Source organism: Tigriopus californicus, chromosome 2 (assembly GCF_007210705.1).
Source record: "Tigriopus californicus strain San Diego chromosome 2, Tcal_SD_v2.1, whole genome shotgun sequence".
Classification (NCBI taxonomy): Eukaryota; Metazoa; Arthropoda; class Copepoda; order Harpacticoida; family Harpacticidae; genus Tigriopus; species Tigriopus californicus.
Window position 1 is genome coordinate 14,082,779 of NC_081441.1, and position 11,150 is coordinate 14,093,928.

The window sequence follows — 11,150 nt, forward strand, 5'->3', positions numbered from 1 at the left end:
TTGGACGTAGTTCAGGGTAAGATTAAGGCCTCCATCGAATATGACCAATTACAAACTGAGAGCAAGGTGGTTCAGGAGGTCAGGTCGAATCCGAAGGCATTTTTCTCTTATGCGAACTCTAAGGGCCTTTTGAGGTCAAAGGGGAAGCCATTGACAAAGTAGAGACTATGGCTAACATGCTTGGAGATCAGTTCTCCAGTGTGTTTTCAACCCCACTGAGTTCGGAAGCAACAGTTCATTGCTCTGAAGATGAGTCTGTTGAGATTGACAAGGTAAGTCAAGTTGAGCGTTTAGATGATCTTGTAGTCACAGATCAAGATGCTTTAGAGGCCATCACGGACTTGAGGCTTTCGAGCTCTCCTGGTCCTGATGGTGTGACATCTCAGTTTCTGATGAGATGCTCACAGGTTCTTGCTCCTGTTTTCTCATACTTGATTCGTTGCATCTTGGACCAGGGCAAGTTCCCCTCCTCTCTCAAGGTAGCTCATGTTGTTCCAATTTTCAAAGGGGGAGATAAGTCACTCCCCAGTAACTATAGGCCGATTTCTCTCGCTTCGAATATTGCGAAGGTGTTTGATAAGATCATGAAGTTCAAACTTGTTGAATTACTGATTGCCATGAAGTCCTTCCTCCTAGCCAGCATGGGTTCCGGGCACATTTTAGCACCGTTACCCAACTGATTGATCATATTGAGCAGGCTATTGAGGGACTAGAGAGCCATGAATCAGTTGATGTAGTTTATCTCGACTTTGCCAAGGCCTTTGACTAGGTAGATCATGGTCTTTTAGTTAACAGGCTCCATGAGATTGGGATCCAAGGCAAGGTTCTCAATTGGTTAAAAAGTTTCATTTCTGGTAGGAAGCAATTGGTTAAGGTTGAAGGATTCTCTAGTGACTGACATGATGTCAAGTCAAGTGTTCCCCAGGGTTCGATCTTAGGGCCCTCTTGTTTATGATATTCGTTGCCCCGCTTCAAAAGCTTAGTATTACTGCCAGTCTCTCTTCTTATGCTGACGATACAAAGTTAGTTTCTGGTAGGAATGGCCAAGATTCCAGTAGCCTCACAAAGGACTTAGATCGAACCTACTCTTGGGTAACTGAGAGTAATATGGCCCTGAACGGAATGAAATTCCGCTCAATGACATTTGGGTCGACGCCATTAGACACTCCACTATTAGAAAGGTAAGGACATTGAGCAAGTCTCATCCATGAAGGGTTTAGGTGTAGTCCTCCAAGATAATGGAAAGTTCGATTGGCATATCCAGTTGATAGTTGGTAAAGCTTTTCAAACATGTGGTTGGATATATCGCACGTTTAAGTCCAGAGATAGTATCACAATGCTAACTCTGTACAAGTCGATTGTTCAGCCTCATCTTGAATATGCCTCTCCCATTTGGGCTCCAATGAGTTCAGCAGGTTTGCAAAAGCTCTAGCAGGTCCAAAGATGTTTTACTAGGAACATTGAGGATATGAGAGAGCTCTCGTACTGGGAGAGATTAGAAAGGTTGGGATTGTTCATTACTCAGAGAAGGTACGAACGGTATCTGATATTGTACGTTTTCAAAAGTATTCATGAACTTTGTCCCAACCCAGGATGTAGGGTCAATTCTAGTGACCGTAGATGCTTAATGTGCGTATTGAGAGCACCTTCAAGCCCTCGAGAATCCAGGCTAGTTAAAACAATTGAGTCCAACTCTCTTCTTTCTTGGGCTCCTTCATTGTTCAATTTGCTGCCCACAAATATTCGTAGGGCTTATGTAGGCGTTGATCCAGTAGCAAGATGTAAGTCAGACTTGGACAAGTTTTTGACTAAAATTCCGGATCAGCCTTATATTCAAGGATAAGCCAGATCGGCCAATTCTAATTCGTTGGTCGATCAAATAATGTATATAGATAAAAATCAAGTAAAATAAATAATCTTCTCGTGTTGAACTGCTGGGATTCCAATCCCGGTAGCGGTAGGGAAGTCCGCAAAAAAAAAAAGATTGTTTTGACTTAATTTGATGTTCATTGGTATTTCATTTATTCTTCTGACTTTCAAAATTAATTCAGAAACATTTAGTATATGGACAGAGTTGAACATCAATGAGATAATCATTCAATTGAAAACACTTCAATGTACTATGTAGTACGGATAATCTTGTTTTCTTGATCCTAGAGTTACTGTCTTGTTTCAACGCAATGGCCTAAGTTGGCGGTCAGTAGAAAGCCGTGTCGTTTCCTCTCTTTAGAGTCCCTGGACTAAGCCAATAATCTGGCCACTGCCCTGTATGTAGCTAGGGTAGGAAATGCTTGAAAACAAGCCGAATGGCTTGTGGGAAGTCTTGGAGTTGTCTTTTCATCTACTATTTTTTTGTATCTTTCTATCATCTTTCTATCCAATTTGGCTTGAGTCTGGCACCCCAATAAATACAAAATACTAGAGTAAGGAGGTCAAGTAAGAAGACTCTTGCGAAATTTAAAAGAAATTGTTTTGATGAATCCGGCCAATACCTCCAACATCGAATAAAAGATTCAAGTCAGAGTGCACTTGAATCCGAACTCGCCCCAGCACTGCCACGTTTCATGTTAAACATTTTTGCTATTCTTAAATTGTTCAATATTTTTCATAATTGCGATGTTTGAGCGTGCCAATAAAAAAGGGAAATCACCACAATTCAGGTCACCATTAGAAACCAGAGAACCAAAGGGACATGTTGGAGACTCATTGTCTGGACTTTTAAGGAAAAAAAGTAAGAAGTTCTGAAAAACAAATCAGCGGTGGGGCTGCTTTAGTCTCAAGATATGAACACTTCATCAGTGCATTTCAAGGTGGACCAAAAAGCTATTCATTGTCCAGAAAACACCGTTGGTCTAGCTCCTAATGGTGCGTCTACACGAGAAACATTCTGTCACAAAGTTTGCCCATCAATTTCGGAAATGTTTGGTATTTGACAAACAGTTCATCTCTGAGCCGTCTACACGTGAAACTACCCGATCAAAACGGTTTGACAAATATTTTGATTTAGATTTCTAATCAGATGGACTTGCAAGTGATCGTATCATTTCCCAATGGGTCTTTCATTCAATATTTATGTTATGCACGCTAAACAAGATGATTAGTATAATGAACATAGGGAAAAGTGAGGAATGAAATTTGAAAAAAAAACACCGATGGGCACTATCATGATAAGAATGTTTCGCTTTCCAAAAAGGTCCTTTATTTTGCCAGTTTCATTCTGTGCGTTCAAAAGTTGGCGGAAACCGATTGCTACTTGAAGGCATGTTTTGCCCCGTTCTATGGACTATACCATAAGCCACCTGATGATTCACTTTTAATAACATTGTTGCTTTTCGAAAGGTTTTTGAAATTCATTTTGACTATCAATCATAAACCAATTGTTTGGAAACGAAAACCCGACCAATTTTCCAACTCATTATAATCTTGAATAAATGGACAACAGTTCTCCAATAATATGATAAACTATTTAATACCCGAGTACGGGTCGAAATATGACAACGATATATAGTCCAAAGATCATGTCAGTTTCTTTGTTAACTCATTCAGTTCTGTAATGGCTGAAAATAGACACCTTGGTTGGAAGGGCTGGAGAGGATGCTGTCGTCCGTGAAATATTTGCTCTTTGGCAAACAAACTTTAAACATGTTCAAATCGAGAAATGTTTGTGAAATTCTTGTGAAATCCCAAACAATGTTTGTGAAATGGCTAATTATTTGCCGAATTATTTGTCGTGTAAACGCTCCATAACATGGGGAAAAGGCTTGGTCGTTGTAACCTTATCCCTAAAAGGTTTAACAAAAGCAGCGATACAAATTGTCAGGGCTGCAGCCCATCTACCTCGCGATCAAGGACAAAAAATTGTGTCATTAGACTTGCAGCCATAAGTGAGTTGGCACTGAAAAAGCTTATTTAATAAAATAGACCCCTCATACCTTCATTCAAATGCCCATATCATTGATAAATGATAACTCAAGAAAAGCCCAAATCTATAAAATTGCCTTTTCTATGCATCTTCCTGAGAATTCGATTGAATGTACAGCTAATTGAACTTTTTGTAACATCAAGACAAATAAATAAAAAATTACAGGATTAGAGTGTGTTTGATTTTTGAAAGAGTGCTTAGAAATAATGTTGCACAACATTTTGAGCTTTATAGAAATAGTGCAAGAAAAGGAAAAAAATGAGTTTGAAATGAGTAGGTAATAGAGTTCAGACTCGAACAATCCCAGCAGTATCGACTAAATTGCGACTAATGATTATAATAATTTTATGAAAAAGGAACTGAAATTCCACTTCCGTTCAAAACATTGTAAGTACTCGTTCCTTTTTTGCATCAGTAATTGATTTTGGCTTACCTTTCTCGAGGCTAAAGTCTCTTCAATTCTTGGCAGAATATGTCACAAAGGGGATGTTTTGAAACTAAAATAGACGAGTCTCAAAATCAAATTCCATGTAACTCGGTATTGAATCAACACATCAGATAAGCCATTCAATATTATTTTTCGGAATGTTTTAGATATAGAGCTTTTTCATTAGCGCTAGAATAAAGTAGAGCCTTGAGATCAAAACAGTTTCTGTCTGTTGGACGTCAGAAAAATGTCAAGATTATTTTTAACATTTCTTGAAAGTTGAAAAGGCTTTGCAACCATTGCGTTCTTACTCAAGGCTTATTTGCACACATTTGAATTGTCATTTGCGCCAGTTATTTGAGAGGGAGTATATTAGTTCGTGATTACTTCCAGAGCACTCTCTTTAAAAATACTTTTAGAGATTATCGGTTTCGCTCTTTGCCATGAACGTCAAGATACCCTAGTATCCTTACTTACTCCAGGCTCTCGTCATCTATCAGATTAACATCATCATCTAGAAAGATGAGGTACTGTACTCACTCAACCTCGAACTCTCGAATATTCGAGCAGCTTCCAGAAATTGAACGGCTTTCTGCTCTCTTCTTTGCCTACAAACGTTCGCTCGCGCAAGCATGAACCTCGAGCGTACTAGAAACTTCGCCCTCACTATATATTCTTCGATCCTTTCTACATTCACCATCAGTAAAAGACAAGAAAGACAAAAGTGCGACTAGTAGTCAAATACCGCTACCATTAAGTGACCCAACATGGATCTCTTCCTACCTATGCTCTTCGACGACGACCTTCTTATGCCCAATAATCCTTGGGGCCATCAAACTCAATCTCGAGGGGCTTATCCATCCCTGAGATACTTCTACCATCCCCAAACTCATGCAGGCCATCAACTCCAGAAGCGAGAGCCTTTGGAGTGGAAAGAGGAAGGCGACCAATATGTCCTGGAAATCAAGGCCAGTGGATTCCAGAAAGACCACTTCAAGTTAGGCTTGGACTCTGAGCAGGGTTACCTCCGAGTCATGGCCAACACGCACGATAAATCCGAAGAGGGCGTGGTCACATCCAAGCAATTCACCAAAGCCTTTGCTCTGCCCGATCGTTGTAAACTGGCCGAGTTGAAGTCCGAGTACAAGGACGGCGTGTTGAAGGTCATGGTACCCAAGGCCGAGCCGCCCAAGCGCGAGGCCCACCCTCTGGAAACGACCTTCGAAATCATTCCCAAGCTGTTGGGTGGTGATCTCTTCAAAGGGCAAGAGATCCACGACACCGAGGACAGTTTCGAGGTCAAGATGTCAGTGAGCGGATCGGGAGATTTGCAAGTCGTTTGCCTTGCCGAAGAACTGCAAGGTGGATGAGGTGGGATCCAAATTTACCAAGGATGGACAGCTCATTGTGACTNCTACTCGCAATCGGGAGATTTGCAAGTCGTTTGCCTTGCCGAAGAACTGCAAGGTGGATGAGGTGGGATCCAAATTTACCAAGGATGGACAGCTCATTGTGACTGCTCCCAAAGATTCGGCCAAGACTGTTATGGGACACCGAAAACTCCAAATCCAAAGTGAATAATGTTCTGTGACTGAATTGTATTGTGCTGTGAATTGTCAAAGTAATACATTTTTGCTGTGGTTTTTACTTTTTGTAGTTGTGGATTGCAAGAAACAGGTTTGACAGAGATATTTTAGAAATTGATAGAATATTCCTGCAATATCTTATCTGGATATATTACGGTGAAGGCAGTTTCAATGCGACATTCGGAGTACTACCAACGTGCTCAGTGGAGTATAGTTAAGGGCAAAACATTTCCAAACAGATGAAAACCTATCATAGGCTCATTTTAATCTTATTGGACCCAAACATATTTGTTTCCGACTGAACAATCGGTTATATATTCGTTTGTCCTTGTCTTTGGAACTTTTGCCAATGTTGCAACTACGGTGCTTAATCCAATTTAAATTTTGAAATACTTTTCTGAGCTGTTGCTATCCAGGCAGTCCCACTTATTCGGCCTAAATTAAGTTATGAATGGTACAGAAATAGCCTCTTATTTGTATTTGAGAGTTGGGTTAAATGATGTAATAAGTGTATTGAAATTGGAGGTGATTATGTCCAAAAATCATAAAAATCAAGTCTGTTCCATGTTATATATATCAAGAGCTATTCCTGGAGTACCGGTACAAGTGACATAGCCGTAGCAAAAATGTATCATAGTAATTGAAAGTGTATTTGCGTACTGGGGGTGGTCGGCGGGTTGAGTCTCGCCCCGGCCAGCGAAGCCAGCCATCAACTACCTCGTTAATCCTTTTTTGATAGGCAATGTCATGTCTGTTTCAGTTTATTTCTCCGTCTGTGGCGTGGTTAGCGTTTTAAAAGTCGCCATGAGAAAGTTTGGAAAGAGAATCAAACCGGGTACTCTCTAGTGATGGGATCAAACAAATTTCCCAAATCAGGATCGCCAGAAAGCTAGGAAAGTCAAAGCACGGGCCTTTTCTAGCGTATCGTAGAATATTAGGCTTGACCAAAAAGGTGACCCTGGTTTGATCGGAGAAACTTCAGGGTTACTTTTTGTGATTAACTAACGGGTTTTCGATCTTCCGCTAGTAATGCCGTATGCCATTGAAAATATAAATTGGCAGCCCTACTTGCAACCTCCGGTGATTTTTTGTTTGATCCCCATCAGTAGTACTCTCTCATCTAAGTAAACCCACTGCACCACGTCTTCTTTTTGAAATTGTGTAATTGTAACGACCCAAAATCTGCCAGAATTACTCGTTACTCGTTCGTTTTTCAGCTTCCAGAATGGCCTTTAATTTTTCGCTTATCTCGTGACAGCTGAAGAACCTTAAAGCTCAACAGAAATTGGCATTTTTACTAATTCCATCTAGCATATTTTGATCAAAGAAAGTCAGGGTTGAAAATTGCGTTTGCTCTTAACCGCTTTGAAGGTGTTATTGGTTCTTGATGCATTTGCTTCTTTAGTGTTTACATCTTCTCAATCTAATTCCGTTGGACTCAACACGGAAAATGTTTCCTTGGCTTGAATATGATGCTTCAAATTTCCAAAGCCTCCTCACTTTACTTCACTTAAGGGATGGACTTCTTGCAGAGAAGCTTTACTGACCTCACAATCTCTAATACTGTTTTCCATCATGAATTTTGCGACATTGTTTCACACCTTTAACAATCATTATCCCATCCAGGGTTACAAATCTTGACTTCTCAAATTAATATGATGCAATACATTTTGAACAATTACGCCAAGGCTAAATGCCAAGGTTGATTATTCAAAAATGTTGACAAGAAATCTTCAAATGTAACGGATTAGGACTGCTTGAGTCAAAAAGTCCATTTTTTGGTCTGTTTCCTAATGACTCGAAATGAAACGATTATTTCTTCTCACTATTCTGAAAATCATCATTGATCAAAAATAGCTTTTTGTGTAACGAGCACGCCTCTCTCATGCCATGGATTCCTTTCTTTAGCACATGACCATAACGAAATTAAAGTAAAGAAAAAACACTGATTATTCAATTCGCCAAGTAACCAGAATAGTATTTTCATCTTGGTTCAATGTTATCTTGTTGCTCGAATAGTAGTATTTATTGATGTCAAACAACGTACCCTTTCTCCTAGGACTGTACCTCTTTGGCCGTGGGCACTTCCCGTGGTTATAATTTGTATCCCTTGTCCTCGGCTTTGGAGAGGCTTGATCCCATTCACGCGAATTCCGCGGCCGAGGTGAAATCCAAGGTCCGAGTGGTGGAACGTCTGTTCTCCTCCTCATTGGTGGCCTTGGTCACTCAAGATGAGCCCCGCAAGCTTAAGGTGTGCCACTTCAAAAAGTGAACATACATCTGCGGCTGCGTCTACAACAACAACACCATCTTGGCTGTAAAGCTGAATCGAGCCCTAGTGGTGGTGTGTGTGGATAACGAGCTTTTCATTCACAATATTCGAGACATGCATATTCTCCACACAATCAAAGACACGCCTCCTAATCCCAAAGGCTTGTTGCTCTCTCGTTCAATTTTGACAACTGCTTTCTAGCCTACCCTGGTTCAAACACGACGGGTGAGGAACATGTTTGGCTCTTATGTTACAATTGGTGGGAAACGTATTCAATGTGCCTTTTTCTAGGTGAGGTGCAAGTATTTGAGGCCTTCAACCTCCAGGCCAAGATCATGATTGCCGCCCATGGTTCGCCCCTCGCTGCCCTGGCTTTTAACCCATCTGGAGAGAGATTGGCCACCGCCTCTGAAAAAGGCACGGCAAAGGCTTTGGAAGATACATCCGCCAGACGACAAAGCCAATGCTCTACAGGGTAAATGGAATATTTGTTTCAATAATGCTAGCTTTCTCTTTGTTCCATTTGGTGCTTCTCGTTTTTTTTCTTAGGAGTGTCGGTGATAAGTCTGGGATGGGTTACTGTTTGTAGCAATGCCGTCAGCCTTGGCGTCTCATATTTGCCAGCACAGGTCACCGACACCTTAAATCAGACCAGGTACTTCGCCACGGTGACGGTGCCCAATGCTACCTGTTGCGGCCACCCTGGGCGTGAACAGGGAATGGGTAGTTGATGCGTTCCGTCCACGTGAAAGAACACCCGAAGATTGAGTGAACCATTAAAACACGATGTACGGCCTTGCGGAAACAAACTATTGGTAACGTCGCTAGCTATTGTTCCCTTCTTTTGCTTCTAACTAACGTGTTATGTATACCTTGTTCCTAGAAACTCTCAATACAATAAAGAGAACGTCTCAATATCGCTGTAACGAGCCAACACTACCTTTAATTTAGGGACTGCTCCAGGTTCTATGGCCATTGCCACTATTGCCAGGGAACTTCGTCTTCTGTTGGCGTCCTCAGATGGGTATCTCTACATATACAATCTTCCAGGTAAGACAACTTGTAACAACACTACTGATACTCTCTCTTCGAATATGGTAGTTCATTACATTTCATTTATGCGTTTAGTTGACGAAGGTGGGGAATGTATCCTGATTAAGCAACATTGCATAGATTTGAGCCTTGTGCATTCAACTTCGACTGAAAACCTCAGTGGAGACGTAGGTTTGGGTGTCGAGCGGTCGGAGCCCGAGCCCATTCGTGACGGCGGACACGCCCTGGTTCACGAGGGCGGCTCTTGCTCACTAGCCTCATTACTCGCCGTACTCAAGGTGAACCGACCATCTTCCCATAGTCCGCCCTCATTAGATGATTCGCCAACTCCCACGATGCAACGGCCAGAGATTTAGAACAAAGCAATTTTTCCTCGCACGGCATGATAAAGAGAAGATAAGCCTTTTATTTTATATCCGAGCATTGGCAATTATGTGTTTGTTTGATGAAATAAAGTTTTGTTATTCTTCCTGAGATAGAATAAACAATAAACAATAATAAAAGTAGAAAAAACTGTTTTTCGAAAATCTGTCGGCACAGAAAAACGGAAAAAAAGTTAGAATTAGGAGAAGGATTTAGACTAGGGACCCTGGATGCTAATTTAGACAAAGGAAGACTGACATGCGAACATTACTTTATGTAGGGTTTTGCTATCCGAGCCATTCCTGTTACACGCAGGGCATTAGTCGTTCCTCAATAAAAGGAACGAATTACAGTTACAGTTACATTAGTCAAAAATAGTAATTCGTTAAACAACCATAACTCGAAAGAAAATGGAATGGCGTTACTCGTAACAATTACTTTTACGAAAATTTTAGATGACCAATATTTCATGTTTTATCCCATCCAGACCATTCTTCTCAAAAGAAAACTAACTGTCTTACAAATATTTGGATGCTCTTTTACATGATTCATAATGGAGTAATGGTAAGAAACTGAGGTAAACTTTTCTTGCCATGTTACGCTCCGAAATATTCTAGATTTAAAAAAAAGGAAAAGAACTCCCATTTAATATGCCCCGGGCGAGATTACAGTTTTTGGTTGCGTTCAGGCCGGTTTGGCGAGTCTTGATCCTGCAAGATATTCTTGCGACAAAATAAATATTTGCACATATATTTTCGGCATGTGAGCTAAAAGAAATTCAAGGAAAAATGTGGTCCGACACCCTGATTTAAACATTTTGTGGATGGAGAATTTACACAAAAATCACAGGCAACTAGCATCGTGATCCAATTGAATTTGCAATAATCGAGGGATGTTGTGATACAAAACTCTAAGAAAAGTCATTTTTGTTCCAGTTCTGTCATTGTGCTAATATCTTGGCTCAATTTCAGAATACTCTTTGCTTCAACTTCAAGGGTGTTTGGGAGAGTAGGAGCGGTCAAGTACGGAGATACCCAGAAGCTCCTTTGAGTTTGCTGTGGAAGAGGGAGGAATTTCACACGCTAATTTCCGAGGTAATGGCCATTATAAATTTGACCCCATTATGAGAGGTGTCAGGGAGGAGCCCAACAACGTCCACCTTGAATCCTTTACTGAGGAAGATCGAAATGCGTACCGACCTTGCCAGTGGCAACGTGTCCAATACTCTCTGGACTAGTTTTGGATTCGATATCGTATGGGATGTTTGTAAATATATTTTTTCTATTGCGACCCTTAGTCATGTTGGATTGTTAAATGTATAAAACTGCACGTATAATATATAATATACGAGTCCACGGAGTATTGTCATCGGGCTCCAAACAAGGACTTACAGTGGGGTTGATAAGCAAGACATAATGGAGATCAACTTTTTATGCGATGATGGAACGACTTTGAGGAGTCAATATTCCTTATCAGGGTCAATGGGTCCCCAACGATTGTGTTCAGCGGGATACAGTGGACAGTGGA

At 40.9% G+C, this 11,150-nt stretch overlaps 1 protein-coding gene across 1 annotated transcript; it reads left to right on the forward strand.

Moving 5' to 3' along the window:
• The first annotated feature begins 5,116 nt into the window (after nucleotides 1-5,116).
• LOC131893355 (WD repeat domain phosphoinositide-interacting protein 2-like) lies at nucleotides 5,117-9,729 on the forward strand. The gene is given in 8 exon segments (XM_059243352.1): nucleotides 5,117-5,659; nucleotides 5,703-5,922; nucleotides 6,007-6,026; nucleotides 7,995-8,370; nucleotides 8,373-8,432; nucleotides 8,499-8,629; nucleotides 8,720-8,935; nucleotides 9,134-9,729. Coding segments are annotated over 8 exon segments (2,049 nt in total). The 3' UTR covers nucleotides 9,617-9,729.
• The last annotated feature ends 1,421 nt before the right edge of the window (nucleotides 9,730-11,150 follow it).